The 22,197-nt window shown below is 35.0% G+C and overlaps 10 protein-coding genes across 10 annotated transcripts; 6 read left to right on the top strand and 4 right to left on the bottom strand.

Moving 5' to 3' along the window:
* Positions 1 to 292: 292 nt before the first annotated feature.
* PMS1 (ATP-binding mismatch repair protein) lies at positions 293 to 3,478 on the bottom strand. The gene is made up of 3 exons (XM_020219422.1): positions 2,720 to 3,478; positions 1,970 to 2,656; positions 293 to 1,879 (listed from the first exon to the last, which is right to left on the bottom strand). The coding sequence occupies exons 1-3, from the start codon at positions 3,437 to 3,439 to the stop codon at positions 641 to 643; spliced, it is 2,646 nt and encodes an 881-aa protein (XP_020074023.1). The 5' UTR covers positions 3,440 to 3,478; the 3' UTR covers positions 293 to 640.
* Positions 3,479 to 3,652: 174 nt separating this feature from the next.
* HYPBUDRAFT_115278 (uncharacterized protein) lies at positions 3,653 to 4,453 on the top strand (the record flags this gene model as incomplete). Its single annotated transcript, XM_020219108.1, has 1 exon — positions 3,653 to 4,453. One exon carries the CDS (start codon positions 3,653 to 3,655, stop codon positions 4,451 to 4,453), a length of 801 nt encoding a protein of 266 aa, XP_020074022.1.
* Positions 4,454 to 4,523: 70 nt separating this feature from the next.
* HYPBUDRAFT_163722 (Ca(2+)-binding ATP:ADP antiporter) lies at positions 4,524 to 6,242 on the bottom strand (the record flags this gene model as incomplete). Its single annotated transcript, XM_020222633.1, has 2 exons — positions 4,524 to 6,097; positions 6,137 to 6,242. 2 exons carry the CDS (start codon positions 6,240 to 6,242, stop codon positions 4,524 to 4,526), a joined length of 1,680 nt encoding a protein of 559 aa, XP_020074021.1.
* Positions 6,243 to 7,003: 761 nt separating this feature from the next.
* CCT2 (chaperonin-containing T-complex subunit) lies at positions 7,004 to 8,584 on the top strand (the record flags this gene model as incomplete). Its single annotated transcript, XM_020223731.1, has 1 exon — positions 7,004 to 8,584. One exon carries the CDS (start codon positions 7,004 to 7,006, stop codon positions 8,582 to 8,584), a length of 1,581 nt encoding a protein of 526 aa, XP_020074020.1.
* A 974-nt stretch (positions 8,585 to 9,558) lies between these two features.
* Positions 9,559 to 10,509, top strand: DDR48 (DNA damage-responsive protein 48; the record flags this gene model as incomplete). Its single annotated transcript, XM_020222827.1, has 1 exon — positions 9,559 to 10,509. The coding sequence occupies exon 1, from the start codon at positions 9,748 to 9,750 to the stop codon at positions 10,507 to 10,509; it is 762 nt and encodes a 253-aa protein (XP_020074019.1). The 5' UTR covers positions 9,559 to 9,747.
* A 326-nt stretch (positions 10,510 to 10,835) lies between these two features.
* HYPBUDRAFT_87282 (Cu,Zn superoxide dismutase-like protein) lies at positions 10,836 to 11,273 on the bottom strand (the record flags this gene model as incomplete). Its single annotated transcript, XM_020223800.1, has 1 exon — positions 10,836 to 11,273. A coding segment is annotated over one exon (438 nt), but the record flags the coding sequence as incomplete, so codon positions are not given.
* A 1,210-nt stretch (positions 11,274 to 12,483) lies between these two features.
* Positions 12,484 to 14,017, top strand: HYPBUDRAFT_130218 (uncharacterized protein; the record flags this gene model as incomplete). The annotated part of the gene is made up of 1 exon (XM_020219421.1): positions 12,484 to 14,017. The coding sequence occupies one exon, from the start codon at positions 12,484 to 12,486 to the stop codon at positions 13,981 to 13,983; it is 1,500 nt and encodes a 499-aa protein (XP_020074017.1). The 3' UTR covers positions 13,984 to 14,017.
* Positions 14,018 to 15,063: 1,046 nt separating this feature from the next.
* HYPBUDRAFT_154228 (uncharacterized protein) lies at positions 15,064 to 17,300 on the top strand. The gene has a single exon (XM_020221963.1). It carries the CDS (start codon positions 15,125 to 15,127, stop codon positions 17,231 to 17,233), a length of 2,109 nt encoding a protein of 702 aa, XP_020074016.1. The 5' UTR covers positions 15,064 to 15,124; the 3' UTR covers positions 17,234 to 17,300.
* A 1,863-nt stretch (positions 17,301 to 19,163) lies between these two features.
* FGR15 (Fgr15p) lies at positions 19,164 to 20,504 on the top strand (the record flags this gene model as incomplete). Its single annotated transcript, XM_020219098.1, has 1 exon — positions 19,164 to 20,504. The coding sequence occupies one exon, from the start codon at positions 19,164 to 19,166 to the stop codon at positions 20,502 to 20,504; it is 1,341 nt and encodes a 446-aa protein (XP_020074015.1).
* Positions 20,505 to 20,632: 128 nt separating this feature from the next.
* NPL6 (Npl6p) lies at positions 20,633 to 22,065 on the bottom strand. Its single transcript, XM_020221962.1, has one exon. The coding sequence runs from the start codon at positions 22,011 to 22,013 to the stop codon at positions 20,649 to 20,651; it is 1,365 nt and encodes a 454-aa protein (XP_020074014.1). The 5' UTR covers positions 22,014 to 22,065; the 3' UTR covers positions 20,633 to 20,648.
* Positions 22,066 to 22,197: the final 132 nt, after the last annotated feature.

Raw genomic sequence — 22,197 nt, 5'->3', positions numbered from 1 at the left:
TATTTTTACACACCGAACAAAAAAAAAAAAAAAAAAAAAACCGAACAAACAAAAAAAAAGACAAAAAAAGAAAGCACAGGACAGTATAATGCAGCGACTCCCCAATTGTAGACGTTTAGCAGTAGATGTGGGTGAATATTTTCATAGATATAGGGAGGGAGGTAGATGGATGGATAGAAGAAAAGAATCTACAGATATACGGATGGATATGGATGGATATGGATGGATATGGATGGATATAGGGTGAGTCTATATATAAATCTGTCAAAACAGATGTTGGGGTATTTAGTGAGAAAGCAAAATTACCGAAAGAAAAAGAGAAAACAATAGAGAATAAATGAGCAAAGAGAATAAATGAGCAAAGAGAATAAATGAGCAAAGAGAATAAATGGGCAGAGAATAAACGAGCAAAGAGCCAGAAGCGCAAAAAGATGTAGGGTATTTCAGGTAGAGTATTGTTGAGAGGTTGCAAGAATAACAGATTGGTACAATACCAAGATATATCCATTTGTTGGATTTACAAACGGCATGCTGTTCTACAGTCATCATACGTCAAAAAAGTGACAATATAAGAATTGTTGTTACTCGCTAAAACTTGTAGAGAGAGATTAGGAGGAACACAAAGGGGTATAGGGTCCGATTACAATTTGTAATCTTGATTGAATTGAGGCATTTGCTGTAACTCAATCAAGTGTCTCATTGTAGGTCTGCCATGGGGACAATTCCAGGGTTTTTGTAATGAACTTAAGTTGCAAACGATTTTGGACATTTTTTTATGGGATAATGATTGACCAATCATGATACTGGTTCGGCAAGCTCTACTGGCAAGTAATCTTTCCCATTTAGTACACTTAATATTGGAAGACTTGTGCTCATTAATTAGATGAATGATTTCGTTAAAATCACTAAGATCAAATGTAGTATGTTTCAGCACTGGTAAAGAAACTAATTTGATTCTTTGGCCAGGAATATCATCTTGATTAAATTTAATAATGAAGCCATTATTCTTAAATATTTCAACATTTTCCAACACAATCATTTCATCAATAATGTTCAATTCTATCGTTTGTTCTTTGATTAGGGATTGGGTATTCTTATCGAATGTTATTGTTTTCAAATATCGTTCATAATTGTATTTTTCATCCGACGCATGCTGATCGATTATAAATAAGTTATTCAGATTATTCAAAGTCACTAAGATGAAACCTAAGTTGAATTGTCCAATTATTTGCATTTCTTTAAAATCTTCCTTTTTAATCGTATAGCTTAGTTTGGCTTCCGCCTCTTCTCGGTGGCTTATATCATCAACTTTAACCTTATTTATATTTGTTTTCCCATTAAGTTTGGGTAAGATCATCGTTTCCCATTGGTCTTGGTCTACCCTTAGTTCACTCTGTAATCTATATACTTCATCGCTTGTTTCTTTCTTGATTATTAGCTTTGCTTCGATCTCATCTTCTCCAAAGGCAATATCGTCTCGTTGTTTCATTATACGGGGTCGTTTCACTTGTCTTTCTTCCACATGTTCTCCAATCTCTATTCTTAATTTGTCTTCTTCGTTGTCGTGTTTGCATTCACAGGTTTCGTGACTGGTGCTTATGAATTGTGATAAATCAAGTGTCGACCCTTGACTTCGTTTTTTGGTTTGTAACATATCATCCAATTCTTCGGAACTTATCTTCTCAAGTTCGTCTTCTTGTTCTTCTTCTTGTTGAACTTCTTCTTGTTGTTGTACTTCTTCTTCTTCTTCTTCTTCTTCTTCTTCTTCTTCTTCTTCTTCTTCTTCTTCTTCTTCTTCTTCTTCTTCTTCTTCTTGTACTTCTTCTTGTACTTCATCTTGTACTTCTTCTTGTACTTCTTCTTCTTGTTCTTCTTCCATCTGTTCGTCTTCTGCTCCTTCTAACTCGTGTCCTTCTAGATTGTCCTGTTGATCGACAAGCTGTTCAATGGCATCTTCTTCCGGATCTACTTTCACCTTGTTTTCAACTTGCTCTGGTTCTGGTTCTGGTTCTGGTTCTGATTCTAGCTGTTCTTCCTCTCCCTCTTTGTCCTCTCCGTCTTCCTCCTCTGCTTCTGCTTGTTCTACCTCCTTTCGTTCTTTTTGTGTTTGCTCTTCTTCCTCTTCTTGCGATTCTTCATCATCTCTTTCGTCGTTTTCATTATTTTCATCATCTTTCTCATCATCTTTTTCATCATCTTTTTCCTTCTTTACCTGTACTCCATGTAATGTTCTTGTAGGCTCCTTTTTGAACCCACCCTTTTTCAACAAATCTTCTCTCTGACTCAAAACCAGAATTTTCTCTCCATTAATTGTGATTTCAGAATTTCTGTTCTTGGGAATAACCGTTATTTGTTTTTGGTAAAAGTTAATTAACTCATTTCGTAATACTTCATTTATTAATTCTTCATTATGTATCATAACTATTCTTTTATCTGGAGTAACGTTCACATCGAGATATTTATAATCCAATTCAATATTTAGTACAATAACCGGGTTTTGAATATGATTAAAACTTCGGTAAACTTCATTAATTGTTTTTAAATACTTTTTCATGGTAATCGGTCTTTGATTAACAAATAAAAATTGTCGATCGCTTGATGATCTTCCTAATCCAAACGAACTATTAGATATATAACCAGAAAATTTTAAGTTCATCTTACCACTTGATGATTCATCATTATCGTATAGCTTTAATCGTTTCATATCCAAGTTATTAACTTCAATATCAAGGGGAACTAATCCATATGCTCCATTTGTTCCATAAACGCTAATCAAATTATCTAAGATAGTAGTCTTTGGTCCACCTTTTGTACCCATTAATAAATGTTTTCTACCTTGTGAGTTAGTATTAAAAATTGTAAACCTAATATTAGGATATATTATCAAATAATTCATTAAAAAATTCACCGATTTATGGAATTCTTTCTTCAAGTTTTTAATCAAGTTCTTCTTTCTAACTGGAAGATTATCAAACATCTTGGTGATTTTAACATTAGTACCTTTCAATCCCCCTACAACAACTTTTTTATTTTTCAAAACCCCCATGTGATTATATTCTAATTGAGTTGCCCTAGGATATTGTTTAGGCGTACAAGTGGTTACGATAACAGAACTTGCAATTGAACATAGAGAGCTCATTGCTTCTCCTCTAAATCCAAGAGTAGACACCCCAATTTCACTCAACTGCTTGAAATCACTCAATTTAGAAGTATGATGCTTCAAACAGACCAGCTCGAAATCAGCGGGATCAATACCTCTACCATCGTCTGTGACCTCTATCAAATCCAATCCATAATTCGAATAAGTTATATCAATCTTATTACTGCCAGCATCAATACTATTTTCAACTAGTTCTTTAACAACTGATACCAAGTCGGTGATAACTTGTCCCGAAGTGATTCTGTGGATGTCACTTGCTCCTATATTCACTATCGTCATGACGGTCAGCCCCAATTAGAATTGCCTTGGATGATGATTTACAAGTATTAATAGTGAATCTTTCGTAAAGGCGCGTCAGTCAATCACACGCGATGAAAAGATCGAGTCTCAATCAATCGCTTAAAAAAAAAAATGAGAGAATTTGTTACTAGTTGTCTTGGTTATCTTCAATCAGGACGTTGGGTAAGCGATGTCACTATTGGAAACATAAGAATGCTGCTCCCGTTGACATCCGGCAACGTCATATTGGCTATAAAAGAGTTTATAAAAGTATGGATCACACAAATCATATACTATAACGAAATATATCCGGTTGAGATATTTGATAAGGTTAAATCATTTGATTTAATAGTATTTGAATCACGAAATCCGAATTTAAATAAATATATTGAAAGTTTTGTAAAAGAATTTGTTCAAGTGTTAGTGTTTGGGTCACAAGAAGGTAAAAATGCAGGAGGTCATAATAAATCAAACGTTGAAGGAGGCAAAGTTAATAAGATGATTGTAATTATTTATGATGAAAAGACAACCAAAAATATGAGAGAGTATAAACTTAATTTTGATAAACTTATTGATTTATCATCAACGGTTAAGTCATTAGATCTGCTTGATGAATCATTTCAAAATAGTACTGAAGATACGATTGAAAAATCATCAATTATAAATATACCTGGATTTACTTGGAAGGAAATCTATTCCCAATTTAAATCAATACTATATCTACACGTTATTGAATTGAAAAGATTACAAAGTCAATTACAACAAGTTCCAATAAATGATTATAATTTTAGCTCTAGCCATAATAATAATAACAATTTTTTCCGATTATTAATTAATGTTAGTGATTCAATTGATTTAAATTTTAGTGAAAATTCCAAAGACTTGATACCATCAAATTGGATTAAATTAAATAACGGTAAATCTGACAAAAAGAAAAACACTAAATTTATCCCAATTGGTGAAGTTAGTATTGGATTTATTTGTTTTGATTTATATAATGAATATTTACGATAAATATATTAATAATAAATATAATGATTTTAATGGAATAAATAAATATTTTGTAGAGAAGAAAGAAAAATTATTATTTTAAAGTTTCATCTAATCTAAATATATGTTTTAAATTTTCATACATGAAATAACTAATTGAAACTGCTGGAGCAACTTTAGCTAAATTTGGGACTAAACCTTTGAATAAGCCAGGATAACCTTCTCTTGCAATTGTTTTTTGTAAAACATCAATGAATCCATCATATCTATAAGGATGGGCATAAGTCCCTTGAGCTTGTAATCTTGTTCTTAATAAATTTATTGGATAAACAACTGAAGCACCAAAAGTTCCTGATAATGCACCTAAACTTAAAACCATATAATTTGGTAATTTAACATGATCTTCTGGTATTGAGTATTTTTTACTTTCTCTTTTAACCAACCATTTTTTAATTGTTGAAAAAGTACCTAAATCTAAAGCTGCATATGGGAATATACCACTTGTACCAACAAATATACCACGATAAAATATTCTTAATCCGCCTTCTTTAAACATATCTTTGGCAGTTTTAATTAATAGAGCATTACCTCTAATTGAAGAATCAATATTTGAACATTGTAAACGGAATTTCAAGGTATCGATCGGATAAACAGTAAACTGAGCGCAAACACCACCTAAACCACCCGCTAAATAAGTCAGAGCTTTCGACAATTTTGTTGTATCATCAAGTCCTTCAATTTTAGCCAAAAATCTTTTAGTTGCTTCAAAAGAACCAAATTTCATTGCTGATTCGGGGAAAACTTTTAAAACGTTTAATCCATTACCAACATAAAAAGTTTTAATACCACCTTGTTTCCATAAAGTTCTTGCTGCTTGAATGATCGGACTACGAATAGTTTTCGGATGTTCAGCAGCTTGTTTAGCAGCAGCCTCTTCAGCGGCAACCATTTTTTTCCTAGCTTCTTCTACCACTTTTTGACTTGCACCATTAGCAATTTGTCTAGCAATTTCCTTTTTCGAATGCAAAACAGTGGAAGATAAATCAGTTCTTGCAATTAAAAAGATTTTTATTCTATCAAATGGTGCAGTACAAGTACGAGAAACCACTCCTGATAATCCACCGGCTAAGAAAAACCCAAATCCGTTTAAAAATTGATTTATTAAAGTGACATCACCATCGGATGATAAATCTAATTCTTCGGCGATGAAAGTTATTGCAGTTTTTATTCTTGAGCCATGTAATCTAGGCATTAAAATTAAAAAATATCTGAATTCATCATACGTTATATACCCATCATTTTTATAATCAATGGTGTTAAAAATCTTATCGATATTATAAATTGATGGATCTAAATTAAGACTCTTCTTTAAATAAGTTATAAAATCAGACTTGTTCAATTTCCCATCATTGTCTTGATCAATTTTATTGAATCCTTTTAAAATTTGATCGTCAGTTGTGGTTAAATATAATTTGAAATCATTAAAATCAATGATTTTATCATGGTTCGAATCGAATGATTTGAAAACTTGACTTATTAATTCGGGTTTATCACTTATTGGATGATTCAATTCTTGAAGTGCTTTGGTAAATTCATTAATTGTAATCTCTCCATTATGCAGTATATCTAATTTTTTAAATAAAACTTGATAATCATCAGGAACTGTCGCTATTAGCTTGGTTTCAGAATCTTTACTCGTATCCTTACTTAACTTTGTACTCAAATCTTTACTTAATTCTTTATTTAAGTCCTTACTCAAATCCTCGGTGGAACCAATATCCTTGGTGGAATCTTCATTCAAATCTTTGGTCATTATGCAATGTTTTATAAATACATGAATATAAGTTATTATCTCAATAACGAATGCAAAATTATTCTATTCTCGGGGGAAAGCTTCAGTAGAGAGAATATGGGTATTTTAATCCTAGTTTACTATCCTTCATAAGCATTACACACCTTAAACCCTTCCCAAATTGGTGTTTCTCTTATGTTATCAGTTGTTGCTTTCAAGTCTGAACTGACTTTTTTTTTCGTTTTGTTTGGTCTTCTCTCTTTTTTTTCGCTGTCGCTACAAAAATTGCCCTTAACTTTAGAGTTTTCAAGCAGTAAGCGAATTTTGAACAGTTTTCATTTGATTAGACTTTTCTTCACGTGAGTACTAATCCCGGAGATGCCACTATCTACACCATATATACATCGAAATACCTCTACATCCATCGATATATGCTTAGATAGGCCCACGATCGGTAAAAGATAAGTCTACTGGTATTGGATAACTTTTATTTGTGTTTCTCCAGCTCGTTCAGCTGAGTTGTACGGCGTAAAGTAGAGAATCATCGGAACACTACGAAAACCCCCCGGGCTTTGTCGGAAGTAAATAGTGTGTACGGAGGTTTAGGTGTGTACGGGTGTAATGATTATCAACGCGCGCACTACCCTTTTTGCTGTGGGTGCTTGTGTGTGCGCCTACCGGCATTGGTTTTTTTTTTTTTTTTTCCCTTTAGATCAACACGTCGAGTATGAAAAAAAGCATTCACCATAGTAAGAATCATCACTAATAGTCGAAATTAAACAATGTCAGTACAGATTTTAGGTGATCAGGCCACCGAAGAAAGGGCAGAGAACGCCCGTATGTCGGCCTTTGTTGGTGCGATTGCCGTTGGTGATTTGGTTAAGTCCACCTTGGGACCAAAGGGAATGGATAAATTATTGCAAAGTTCAACTGATCCAGATAAAGCATTAATTACTAATGACGGTGCTACTATTTTAAAGTCAATTCCATTGGACAATCCAGCAGCAAAAGTCTTGGTGAACATTTCCAAAGTGCAAGATGATGAAGTTGGTGATGGTACTACATCGGTTACGGTGTTGAGTGCCGAATTATTAAGAGAAGCTGAAAAATTAATTGACAAGAAAATTCACCCACAAACTATTATTGAAGGTTTCAGAATTGCTAGAAATACTGCCATTGAAGGACTAGATAAAGTAAGTGTGAATAATGGATCAAATCCAACCATTTTCAGAAATGATTTAATTAATATTGCTAAAACAACCTTATCTTCGAAAATTTTATCTCAAGATAAAGATTATTTTGCTAATTTAGCAGTTGATGCTATATTGAGATTAAAGGGGTCCACCAATCTAAACAATATACAAATCATTAAAAAAGTTGGTGGTAAATTATCTGATTCATTTTTAGATGAAGGTTTTATCTTGGAAAAAAAATTTGGTATAAATCAGCCTAAAAAAATTAATAATGCTAAAATTTTAATTGCAAATACTTCAATGGATACTGATAAAGTTAAGATTTTTGGGGCAAAATTCAAGGTTGATTCAACTTCAAAATTAGCTGATTTAGAAAAAGCTGAAAAATTGAAAATGAAGAATAAAGTGGAAAAAATTAAAAAATTTGGTATTAATACTTTTATTAATAGACAATTAATCTATGATTATCCAGAACAGTTATTCACTGATGCTAAAATAAATTCAATTGAACACGCTGATTTTGATGGTATTGAAAGATTAGCTTTAGTTACTGGTGGTGAAGTTGTTTCTACTTTTGATGATCCTGAAAAAGTTAAATTAGGTTATTGTGATTTAATTGAAGAAATTTTAATTGGTGAAGATGTTTTCACCAAATTTAGTGGTGTCGCCGCTGGTGAAGCTTGTACTATAGTTTTAAGAGGTTCTACCGATCAAGCTTTAGATGAAGCTGAAAGATCTTTACATGATGCTTTATCAGTTTTATCTCAAACTACTAAAGAAACCAAAACTTGTTTAGGTGGTGGATGTTCTGAAATGATTATGTCAAAAGCAGTTGATCAAGCTGCTGCAAATGTAAATGGTAAAAAATCTTTAGCCATTGAAGCTTTTGCAAGAGCTTTAAGAGCTTTACCAACCATTTTAGCTGATAACGCTGGGTTTGATTCAAGTGAATTAATTTCAAAATTAAGATCTGCAATCTATAATGGTATGACTACTTCTGGTTTAGACTTAAATAATGGTGAAGTTGCTGATATGAAAGATTTAGGAATTGTTGAATCTTATAAATTGAAAAGAGCAGTTGTTTCTTCTGCTGCTGAAGCTGCCGAAGTTTTATTAAGAGTTGATAATATCATTCGTGCTAAACCTCGTACTGCTGATAGAAATCATTAATTGCATTCCCTCTTTGTATAGTTATCCATATTAATACCTATTTAACCTTATTATGTAAAAAAAACTACATTTTTCGCAACAATTTAAACAAGGGAATGTAACTCAATGAATACAACAAACGTACCGAAACTTTTGGAAACTAATAGAAGCCCATTCCGCAATTAAAGATTCCTAGTCTCGAGATCTACAATGTCGGGATAGTAGTGGTCATCAAAAAATCGGGACAGTTAATCGAAATTTCAGTTGCATTTTAGACGATACAAATAAACAAACAATCAAAGTAATACAAAATAATAATATGTAGTCATCTAATTTGAACTGAGCGAAGAAATAGTCCCTACACGTAACCGAAAAGCTTTGGTCCGGGTCCTGCTAGAATTGGCTTTAAAGTTGTTCCCTTAGAGCAAGTGAAATTTACGCCTGGCATACTCCCATAGCCAATTGACCATTTAGGATAAACCAACTTGGCCAATTGAGCCCATTGAGCCAATAGGACCAATTCTCCACCACATAAACCGCAGTCATCCACAGTTGCAAAACTTCACCGTTGGCGAAACCCACCGTTGGCGAAAATTGAGCGAAGCACGCAGAAGATTCCCGATGCGATCACACAATTCCCCTTAATTACACCTGTTCTATCAGGACCAAATTCAACTAAGTTGCAGCACTAATTCAGTTCGGTTTATGAAACTCAGCAACCTTACCTCGAAGGGTACCACCATTTGTTACTTTAATTTGGTTTTTTAGGGTGTTCAATTTACCATTAAATAGGTCAATTGGGTCAATTGAGTCAATGGAATGGTCAACTGGACAAATGGCCGTGGAATTGGCTGAAGGTGAAGTTCAAGGAAAGCTTCGTTTAAGGGATATTCCCCATTTTTCAGTACTTGGGCTGGGTTCCTGATATCGAAAGGTGCATGCCCACGGGATTGTAATTGAACCCAGTTGTTGTCTATATCCTGGAATAAGAGACTCGATTTGAAATTTCGATGGTATTCAAGTTTGATCTCTTGGGTAATTTCAAGCAATTGGTTGGTATAGCTTGTCAATTGAGCTGAGGGGATTATTATAAATATAAGGTCAATTTCTGCCTAAAAGGTGTTTTTTCAACTATTTTCTTCATCAATTCAATTGATTTATACTACTCAAACAATATAATAAAAATGGTTTTTGGTTTCGGTTCTGACGATAAAAAAGATAAACACTCTTCCAACTCCGACTCTTATGGTTCTTCCGGCAGAGGTGGTAACGACTCTTATGGTTCTTCTGGCAGAGGTGGTAACGACTCCTATGGTTCTTCTGGAAGAGGTGGTAACGACTCCTATGGATCATCCAACTCTGATTCTTACGGATCCCTGAACAAACACGGTTCTTCAGGTAACTCTGGTTCATATGGATCATCCAACTCTGATTCTCACGGATCCCTGAACAAACACGGTTCTTCAGGTAACTCTGGTTCTTATGGATCATCCAACTCTGATTCTTACGGATCNCTGAACAAACACAGTTCCGGTAACTCTGGTTCTTATGGATCATCCAACTCTGATTCTTACGGATCCCTGAACAAACACAGTTCCGGTAACTCTGGTTCTTATGGATCATCCAACTCTGATTCTTACGGATCCCTGAACAAACATAGTTCTGGTTCTGGTTCTGGTTCTGGTTCTGGTTCTTACGGTTCCTCGAACTCTAACTCATATGGTTCCTCTGGTAGAGGTGGTAACGACTCTTACGGCTCCTCCAACTCTGACTCCTATGGTTCCTCTGGTAGAGGTGGTAACGATTCTTACGGCTCCTCTGGTAGAGGTGGTAATGACTCTTACGGCTCCTCTGGTAGAGGCGGTAATGACTCTTACGGTTCTTCTGGTAGAGGCGGTAATGACTCTTACGGCTCTTCTGGTAGAGGCGGTAATGACAGATATTAAACCTTCAATTCTTTTACTCTATTTCTAAAAATGTTTAGTTGAATAAAAATAGTTTATGAAAATTAGGTGTAGATCCCGAGATTGATTTTTGCGCATTAACCCCGAATATTACAGATGAGCGTGAAGAGAAGGAAATCTGATTAAATAACTAAATACTTTTGGTAACCATCGATTTGACAAAAAAAATAGAGAAGAGCTTAAATTAATAAAGCTAAACCAGCAGCGGCAGCACCAGCAACTATACCATGGATTCCATAAGCAGAAGCACCCGAGTCAGCACTTACTGTAGCAACATCATCAGAGTCGGTAGAATTAGAGGAAACTTCGGTGATGTTAGCACAACCAATTCTAGTGGTGTTGTTCAAGTGAACAACAACTGATAAATTGGCGAAAAAGGCAGCATCGTCTTTATTTAAAGAAAGATAAGGATCAATATAAAAAGTTTTCAAAGATTGACCAGAAATCTTACCATGTCTACCGGATAAGTCCCCAACTTCTTTATCTTGAGGTTGAGTATTATTTTCATTACCACCATAAGGATTGAAATGAGCAGCAGTGCCGGTACAATTACCATCGGAAGGAACAGTTTTTTCATGAATATGATATAAGAAAGGACCCCCTTGTTCAGGTAAATCTTTCAAATCAACATCAACTTGAACAGTACCATTAGCAGCAGTTGAAAATTCAATTTGACCTTTGACTTTGTCACTGTCAATTTTAGCAACGTATTTAGCTCCTTGAGGAGAATCAGCAACTTCTGGAGCTGATGATAAACCAACTGAAGCTAAAGTTAAAGATTGAACAATTTGTCTTGCAGAAACCATTTTAAAACTACAGAAGAAAGGAAATCTAAAAAATTCCTTTCAAGGCATACATGTATATATATATATATAATATATATATAACAAATGCCTAGCAGGGAGAGAAATACAATCGGGTTTGCAAATGCCATTTTATCTTTTCCATCAATCGGTACCTATTCGGGAAGCCTATTGTCTGGCACATTTTGTTGGTAAGCAATTTATTCAGCTTTCGTATATATTCATCAGCCTTTTATTCAGCTTTCGTATATACTCTGAGCCTTTTATTCAACCTATGTCCGCAAAGCCTAGCCAGATTGTCTTCTAGATCGTACTCTGGATATTTCAACGGCTGCCATAATTGACTGATCCATTCCAAGTACCCCAAGCTCACCATCTTGACGTGTTTGACATCAATGCTTTCTAGGTCCATGGTCTTGGCTCCATTATAGTGTGCACGAACCTAAAACCATCTTCATTCCGTAATGGGCAACATATTGGTCAATTTAGGCACTTTTTCGACCGATTGTCCGAACATCTGTGATTGGATAGTTTCTTGCAAATGCTATATTGAATGGTTCATTCTAGCAAACAGTTCATAATAGTAAATAGAATAAATTCCGATGTGATATTGTATCAGCTTAGATGAAAAACTGGCTTCATCATCCTTTATATACTTATCAATTTGATCGTTGGTCCTTTTAAGGTAAGATAAATTAACTCACTGTACTCATACTATAAACGTTGAATAAAATTAGCTCATTCTGAGAACCACTCCAAAGCAACACAAAAGATCACTTCCCCTTCAGGTTGTATAAGGTTGTGTCTGACAATAGTGTGCAGAGAGGCTCAATTGCAAGTATGAAAGGATTGTGAATTATCAATAAAGTACCGATACAGGGTAAATTATCTGAGTGTAGACTGCAGTGAGTTATCAAAGTTTGTTACAGAAATGCTTTACCAGGATGTGTGTATGGCCTTCTACTTCCTAATGCAATTGACTCTTCCCCCTATGGAGCTAACATTGTTGTTTTGTTGCTGGACCGTTGGTGGCTGGGAAATCGTCTCAAGAGGAAAAAACCAGAACAAAAAAAAGAGAATACTACAAAATACAGCAAATATATAGAAGAGGACCATCACCTATTTCTCTTTTCCCCAAAATTCGATATCAATAATGTATATCCCACTTCTCGGTAGGCTCTCAATACTTGAGTGGCCAATAATTATCATATCGTTCTTATTGACATGGATAGAGTATCTCATCTCGGTGATTACAGGGATATTACCGAGCCCGATAATTAATCTCTGTACTAATACAATTCAACAAATATACAAATTTACATCTAATCCAATTGACTTAATTAGTTCAACGGTGACCTCATCAAGCAATGTTCAAGAAGTGAAGTATAAATATTTGGATTCTAATTCCCATCCAGAATTAACTAGAGAAAAATATGAATTGATGACTGATTTATTAAACTCATCCAGTATTCAAGAAATGTGCCAATTATTTGGATACGATGTTGAAAATGAAATTGTGCGTACTGATGATGGGTATTTCTTAACTATTCAAAGAATATTGAAGAATGGACAAGCCAATAAAGGTGGTCGAGTGATTTATTTACACCATGGATTACTAATGAATAGTGAAATTTGGGTTACAATGTTGGATAAACATTCGAATTTACCATTTATACTATACGATTTGGGCTACGATGTTTGGTTAGGAAATAATAGAGGTAATAAATATAGTCAAAAACATTTGTATTACAAATTAAACTCAGAAAAATTTTGGGATTTTTCAATTGATGAATTTGCTTTATTTGATATACCAAATACGATAAATTATATTTTAAATACAACAAAAGCAGAAAAATTGACTTATATTGGATTTAGTCAAGGTACTGCCCAAGCATTTGCAAGTGTTTCAGTCAATCCTGATTTGAACGATAAAATTGACCAAATTATAGCTATAAGTCCTGCCACCACCCCCCATGGATTATATTCCAAATTCCTTGATTTACTTTTAAAATCAAGTCCAAATTTTGTTTTTCTACTTTTCTCTAGGAAAGTATTGATGCCAAGTGTCATATTATGGGGGAAAATCATGTATCCTCCGTTGTTCGACACTTTTATTGATATCTCAAACTACTTACTATTCAATTGGAAATCAATCAATATTAGTAAAATTCAAAAATTATCTTCCTATGCTCATCTATACTCCACCACTTCGGTTAAAACCGTGGCTCATTGGTTTCAAATCATCCTGTCTAAAAACTTTCAAATGTACCATGATTCAAACTCAAATTTCTCCGGCTTAAATCCAATCAGTTATCCTCTACAAAATATAAAAGTTCCAATTAATCTTTTATACGGGGACTGCGATTCTTTGGTTGATATCAACGTTATGAAAAATCAATTACCTGCAAAATACACTAAATGCCAAGTGGTTCCTAACCATGAGCATTTAGATAACTTGTGGGGGTTTGATGTTAATAAAGTTGTATTCAATCATGTTTTACACTATTTGGGCCATTCTTTACCAGATTCAATCGTGGAAAACAGCGAAAAAACTTACTTGAAAACGTTGGACGATATCGAATCAGTAGCCGAAGCCGACGCCATCTCTCAAGATCTGGAAAGACATATATACCCTGGTGCCACCAGATTCTAGTGTATAATCAAGTAATATAAATAATAGAAATCACATAATAACGTAATAAAATGGCTGCGAGAAGAGTGCGCATACCGAAAACTGACCTTTTTTGCTGCCGTTTACAACTTTTTTGTTGCAGAAAAAAAATGTTGCAGTTTATTTTGAAAACGACGAAAAAGCAGGTTACTCAGGCAGGAAAAAAAAGTTGAGAGAAATAAAACGATAGCGTAGACAAATTTTTAATTGTTAAAAAAGTCATTTTTACAAGTATATACTTTGACTAGCTTTGGTAATTTGCAAATAATAAGGGAGGTCATTGGGTGTCCTGCTGCTGCTAGTCTTATCTTTCCGTTTTTGGCTTTGTTTGCATTTTTTTTGATTAAAGTTGCTGGTAAAGAAGTTTGCAAAAATTACTAGGCCCTTGGAATCCACTTTTTGTTGAAGGAAAGTGGCCTAATTGTACTGAAAGAAGACTTATTAGAAATACAGAATCTTTTGAAATTGCCATTATTCTCAGCTTTGTGCATAGCGTTTTGTCAAGATGCCAGAAGAAGAATTTTATCCGGGTGCATTAATAAGAAAACTCGAAGGGTATCCACGATCAAAACAAAATATGGGTCAGATCTTGGTTGATGATCCTATTCTATATGACTTGATGAAGCTCAACCCGCATAAGGTTACTCCCAATAAACAAAGTAATCATCAACCAGAATCAATCAATCATTATTCCAGTCAATTATTTGAACTACTTTACTTATTAAATGAAGAAAAAGAGTTAGATGATAATTCTAGAATATCTATAGAAAATGCATTATTTGAATTAACTTCGTATATTCCAAGAACAAATTTCAACTTTGAATTAAATGAAAAATTAACAAATGATAAAATTTACTATCCAAGTGAACATTTATCAAAAATTTTAATTGATAATTACAATCATTTACATAAATTTTCATCTTCTTATTTCAATTTAACTTTATCGAGTCATATAACAAAATATTTGGTGGATTTAATCTACTCTTTACAATATTGGGAAGTTTATCATTTGGTTTATATAATTCCTGATTTAAGTCATTTTTTAAAATTAATCGATATAGACGTTTCTCAAACTCCTTTTGGTCCAATTGTTAAACCCCCCGAAAATTATATGGAAGCTTCAATGAGCCAAGGTTTCCAATACCCTTTCCCTTATCCCTTTTACAACTTTTCTTACCATAGTGTTGATCCAGATATCATTAAAAGAAAACTATCAAAAATTAACATTAAACCTTATATCGATATAACGTTGAAATATAATCATAATAATCATAATCAAAGTAGTAATGCTTCGGGTCCTGGTCGCAAAAAAAGGAAAACTGAAACTTCCCCTAAAAAACAACAACTCCGTCCAAAAACTATCCACGAGGTCTTACCTTCAGATTCCTTTATCGATGAAGAAAGCCAAATGGATTCTCAAATTATACCTTCTGAGGCTCCCGCTCTTGATAGACCAATACCGGAAGAACCTAAAACTATTCAGCAATCTTTTCAGCCTGATATCCCTCAACTCCCTCCCATATATTCCCAACAAGTCACTGAACCTGTGAGCGAACCAACTATTCAACGAACCCCTGAGATCCTCTCCAATTTGCCTTCTTCAATACCTGGTACTAAAGAACCGACACCGAATGATCCAGTTCCAGTAGAATCAACAAAAGAACCAGTCAGAGAAGAGGCTCCCAAAGAAGTCACCCCAAGGGAAAATACCCCTAGACCAGCTGAAAACCCTGGAGATATTTCAAAATCGGTAGAGGTGAAGCAAGAGCATCCAAATTTAGAATTATCATCACAACCTATAGATACCTCGCAAAATCCAGTGTCCAGTGCTCAAGTTGATACAGAACCTCAACAGCTAAAACCTCTTCAACCTAAAGGATCGTATGAATCTGATCAAAATAAGTTGCAAAAAGCGAAATCAAAATCAAAACCTCAATCTTTACCTTATCCACCACAAAGTTTGAAAAGTGGAATTTCAATTCAGTTCGAAGATCCATCAAGGCAACCAATACCTTACTATACGAAAAAGAATACAACTTTAGAAGATTCTGATACATTTATCGTAAGTAAGCCAGAGGGTAAACCAAAGGAAGGAGTTGACCCAGAAACATCGGAATACATTGATGATAAATCGATGCTTACACAAAAGCAAGATTCAGCCAATTCGAGTGGATTAGGATACATATTAAAAGACTCAGAATCATCAACCAGTGAAGATGAAGATTATTATGACGAACAGAGAAGACTCGAAGAACCGCAATTGTCAAGACAATCATCAATATCTAAAACTGAAGCCAATAAAGCAGGTAAAAAAGCAGGAGAATTGACAATAATTAGATCTGAACACGAGAAAAATCTAGAAACTGAAAATAATCAAAAACAAAATAGAAAATCAGCGATAATACATCAATGTCATTTAAGTGATCCCAACTCAAATAAACCATGTCTAAAGATATTTTATGGTAAGAATGAATTATTAAGACATCAAGAGTTTGTTCATGCTACTAAAAAGAAAATATATAAATGTATTTACTGTTCAAGAAGTGGCAGTAAAGTACAGAGTTATCCTCGTCATGATTCTTTGGCCCGTCATATTAGAAGAAAGCATGGAGTTACTGGCAAAGAAAATAAATTGGCAGTTAATTATGCAAAAGAAAACGTTGAAATAATCGACGAAAGTGGTGGTGTACCTAATGATCAAGAATTACATGAGCAAAATAGCCAACACCAGCTGCCACAAGATGGTCAATCACCTTCACCAACCATTTCCCAACAACAGAATCTAACCAAACAAGGAGAACAAGAACATACAGACAATAATGACGATGTGTCCAGTGGAAACAGGAAAAGAATGTCGAGTGAACCGTTACCTCATCCACAATACTTGAACAGTGATTTCACCATCAAGTCATCATACGCAGGATTCTTACTGTTTAGCACAAGAGACCATGTCCCCAGGGGCCCCTATAAAAAGAAGGAAAAGCCTTCCGCTGAACCAGTGGCACACACCTCACCATCAGTGAAACCACCCGGCCTCACCTCCCCAGCATCAACCCCACCGACTATATCATATCCACAAGCACAACCGTCACAACTGACTTCTCAGCCGCACCACCCTGTGCACGCTTCCTCAAACCCCATTCCGTCACAAGAACCATCGCGTCTGCCTTCTCAGTACCCACCCCATACATCTTCGAACGAACCTTCTCAGCATGGGGCTCCTCCTCCATAGGCTTGTCTATGTATATATATAATCAAATCAAAAATGAAAATAACCAAAAACCCAAAAATCAAAATGCAAAATGCAACCTGTAAACCTCAAAGGGTAAACTGTAAGCAGAAATGACGCAAAAAATGAACGAAAAAACAAAGTTAAAGTGAAAACATACTGCAAATTCTACTTGTAGCAACTGCAAGCATCAATGGCAGCCTTGGGCAGCTCCAAGTTGATGTTTGTACCCAAATGTAAGCACAGGATCTGAATAGAGCCATATAGAAAACCACTTTTATCTGCGTGGGCCTCGATTGTTTTGTATCACCCAATCAAAAATATATGGGCTAAAGACACATTTTTTCCTCCTTTACGCAATTTTTTTTTTCTTTCAAAATTAAACCGATTTGTTCTTCTTCTTTATCTACACCTTATTACTACACTCGAGTCTGTCGTTAGCTCATAGTCTCTTGGAGGTTGCTAACGCTCATCAGATTGTCTGGCCAAATTAATTTCAAGGTGTTTACCCTACAATAGCTCTCATTTCGTGTAAAAGTGGGCCAGTTTGTCGTTTTAACAGCTACTTACAAAGTTCTTTGCCGCTGCAAATTACGAATATAACGCTACTCTTTGAATTGATTATTGAAGTGATTTCTTAACTTCCCACCAAAGGTATCCTCTCAGTTACCGTATCATTACATCGGCTGCACCCATCTCCCCCATTATTGCTAAAAGATCTCTATTACGAATTACCCGCTCAGGCCTATCGATTGGCTCACTCGCTCTTTTTTTCGCTGTTTCTTTTTGCTACAATTTTTTTTTGGTTGTTTTAAAAAAAAATCATTTTTTTGGTGCTTTTTGCTATCTTTTACAGTTTGGATCGCTTCAATTACAGTTTGCACCTCAGGTTTCTGCAGTTTACGTTTTTGGCGACCAAAATCTGTTCCAACTTCTTTAATTTCCCGTTTTTCTAGTATTTTTTTTTTCTTTTTTGGCTCGTCGAATTTATAACTGCAACAACTGGTTTTTTTTTTTTACAATTTTTAAAATCTGAAGTTTTGTCTGGTCATTTAGTTTTGGGAACCAGGTGCCAACACATAATACACCATTTCGTCCACATTTTCATTCCGCAATGAATTCGTCCACCTATATACCTTCGGTGCCACTGACTCCCTCTCGTGCAATGTCACACCAACAGACTTCGCTGCAAAGTAATCAGCAGCAGCAGCAGCAGCAGCAACTGCAATTGCAACTGCAACTGCAGCAAAATCCACAACAACTCAATCCTCATCAGCATCAAAGGCAACAGTTTCAGCAGATTCAGCCGAAAACTCAAACACAACCTCAGGCACAACAAGTTCAATCGGTGCAACCAATCCAATCGGTGCAACCGCAGCGCCCACTCTCGGGTCATCAACAGTCTCCGGTTCCTTCACATCTGCATCAACTTCCTCCTCCTTCCCAGTTTCATCAACAGCCTCTCTCTTCCTTCACTAAGAGTGGATCCTTCCCAGGATTGGGGGCTTCTTTTGGTTCTCCCCAACCCCCAAAACCTCCCCAGGTTATCCAACTGCAACACACATTTCCTCATACTCATCCACACCAACATCAGCAACTTCACCCGAATCAACAGCATAATCAGCATCACCACCATCAACAAAATCATATCCATTACCCTTCAATCAATGATGCAGTTCAAAATGGGAATCCTAATTTCGCTACTAAAATCACCAACTCAACAACTTCAACTCCATCTCATGATACAAGGTCCGACTCTACCTTTGGTTATAAACCTCCACAACTGAGTGCTTCAATCACAAGCAACCTACCAATTTCCTCTATGCCCCTTACAGCACCAACCTCTACTTCCCAACCTTCCCCCATTCGTCATAATACTGAAAAAGAACAATATCCATTAAATCACTCAGTTTCTATCATACCAGCAAATCCTATGGTCCCCAATAATCAAGAAGACTCTAATTCTACCTCAGCGTTGACACAGAATAATCAATTCAATTTAGATGAAATAATCAATATTTTAACTATTTGCACACCTTCAACTACCGAAGATTATACCGAACATTTATACAAAATAACTTCTTTGATTTATGATAAGAAGATTTCTATTAACCAATCAGCTATACTCGAAACTAAACTTTACTCCTTGATGGACTCATTACCAAAATTTCAAAATTTAAATGAACCAATCACATCTAAATTATATTTAGTCATTGAGAAAAATTTCGACATTTTCATTAAAATTTCAACTAATCATAAAAATGTCGAGTTGGCTACCAGAACTATAAGATTTTTAACTAATGTTATCATGAGTTTAAATTATTGGGAAATTTATAACTTATTATCTTGGAAACCAGCTATTTATCATTTTTTGAACTTGATTCATTTTGATCTCAATGATTGTTATTCAAGATTCATAAAAGATTATGCAACTTATAGCTTTAAACAAGCTTCATTATCTGATACTGTATTACTGAAAATTTCGAAATCAAAAGCTAAGAGAAGGAAATTAGCAGCAGCTCAAGCAGCAGTAAATGCAGGTTATTTAGAAGGCTTATCAGCATCTCCTGGTTCTGATACTGGGTCATTTTCTACTAATGATGATGGTAAGTCTGCCTCAAGCACTCCTGCATCTTTCTTAATGGGAGTTTCACCTCAAGATCATGATAAGTTTGTCTCTGAAAGATTATCAGGCTTAACTCAGAAAGAGAAAAGAAAAATTAGAGTTGATGCTAAACTTGCGGCTCATAGAATAATAAAGAAAACTGAACATCATCGTCCATCAAACAAATCTTCGAATTATGATCCCGATGTGGTTCATGAATGTCAATTACCTTCTGCTGATGAACCTAATAAATTATGCTTACGTAGATTTTCAAGAAAGTATGAATTAATAAGACATCAAGAAACCGTTCATCTGAAGAAAAAGAAATTATTCAAGTGTTTCGTATGTGTTAAACAAAATCCAAATGTTGGTCCAAGAATTTTTACGAGACATGATACGTTAGCAAAACATATAAGGGTTAACCATAAGATATCAGGCAAAGAAGCAAAGGCTGAAGTAGCATATTCGAAAAAACATGCTGAAGTTGTCGAAGAAGGCGATATAACTGTTCATGTTGGTAGAAGGAAAACTAAAGTTGATTTTGAATTAAGAGCTCATATGGAAAAGAAGAAAATGGCAAAAGAGACTCCTGATGGTGAGATTATCACCGAAGACATTATCGATTCAGGACCAGATTCAATAGAGTCTGACGAAGAAATGATCGAATAGGAATTCAAAAACTTCACCCACTATATTCATCGGTCATTTATGCAATTTTATTTACATAACTTACTTACATAAATTTATTTATTCTTATTTGCCTAAAATGAATAACGTAGACTTCTTTTTTTATTATAGTACAGGTAGTATATTTTACAATGATCGTTCATATTCTTGTTGTTCCAAGATTTCCCTTTTCAAGTCTTCATCTTCAAGATCTTCGAAAATTTCTTTTCCAACTGTAGATAACCCAGTCACTTTTCTTTTTAGATTTGAATTACGGAAAGACACATCATAAATTAACAGCTTTGAATCTTGAACTTTACTCAACTTAGTTCTGGTTGGTTGACTACTTGCTGGATAAAAAACTAAACCAGTATACACATCCTTGACCCCTCGTTGCCATATCTGTTTTCTTTGGTCGTTCAACAAAGTATTATATTCCTTTGTCTGGTTTGCAATTTGATACATCCAACTTGGGTCAGATTGATAGTTAACCAAGGCCGCACCTGTTATTGGTGTAGTAATATTAGCAGTATTTGGGTTACCATCGCCCAAAATATTGTTCAATTTATTTTGATTTCTTGCGAGTTCATTTGGATCGGCATATTCTCCTGATATATCACCATTATCAATAGCTCTTTGTTCCCAGAAGTCGTCAACTACCTTCTTACCTTCTTTAATGACTCTCGCACCAAACTCTCTAAAGATGGATCTAGCGCAAACTAAGTTGACTGATCTACCTTTATAAGAGTTTGGAATGATGTGTCTTTCAATCAAGTCCATTTTTTCTTCAAACGTACAAACTTTTTTAAATAAAGATCTATGGGTCTTGAATAATAAATAGGAATCTCTAAAACCAACCAATCTTGCTGGTTCAGTAGAGACCATGTATAACCTTTCTCCTTTTCCTAAAAGATGGAATGTTTTCATTCTAAATTCTCGATCTCCTTTCAAATAACCATTTGCATCAATCTTCTCACAACCTTTAGGATCTTCATTTTCAATCACAACTTCATCATCGACTATACTAATTGGATTTCCGTCTTCATCAAGGAATCCCTCGTCAGTTGGGACAAATTTCGTTCTTTTTCTTCCTCTTTTCTTTGGCTGTTGTCTGGACTCCCCGACTCCTTCCTCTTCTTCTCCTTCTTCATCTTCATCTTCCTCCTCATCTTCCCCTTGGTCATCTCCTTGGTCTTCATCTTGGTCTTCATCTTGGTCTTCATCTTGATCCTGGTCCTCTTGCGGATCCTCATTATCTTCTTCCGCCTTAACTACACCAATTTTTCTTTTCCTGCTATTGCTTCTAGGTATATCCGGGTCTTCATCTTCTGGATCGTCATTGGTGACATCAGGTTCGCCTTCTTCATTGTCTTCTTGTGGCTCTTTATCTTCTTCATCAATATTTTTATCACCAGCAGATAAATGAGAACCTCGAGTTCTTGTGGATCTTGGAGATGGTTGATTCACAGCAGCAGATGCTCTGGCCAGACGTGATCTTGATCTGGGTGGCATTATTGGTTTATTAGATAGAAAAAGGGACGTCAATTTGCGGCTGATTGAATGGTACACCCTTTTATTGACTTGTTTATTTCATTCTTTAATGTATCATTTTTCGAGTACTTTTTTTTTTCTACTCTCAAATAAATGTAGTGCGCGTACTAATTTTACGGATGCAAAAAAATCAAGCTTCATAATC

The sequence above is a fragment of the Hyphopichia burtonii genome, assembly GCF_001661395.1.
Source record: "Hyphopichia burtonii NRRL Y-1933 unplaced genomic scaffold HYPBUscaffold_9, whole genome shotgun sequence".
NCBI classification, from domain to species: Eukaryota; Fungi; Ascomycota; class Pichiomycetes; order Serinales; family Debaryomycetaceae; genus Hyphopichia; species Hyphopichia burtonii.
The sequence above is the reverse complement of the archived record's forward strand: the minus strand, read 5'-3'. Positions and strand labels throughout refer to the sequence as shown.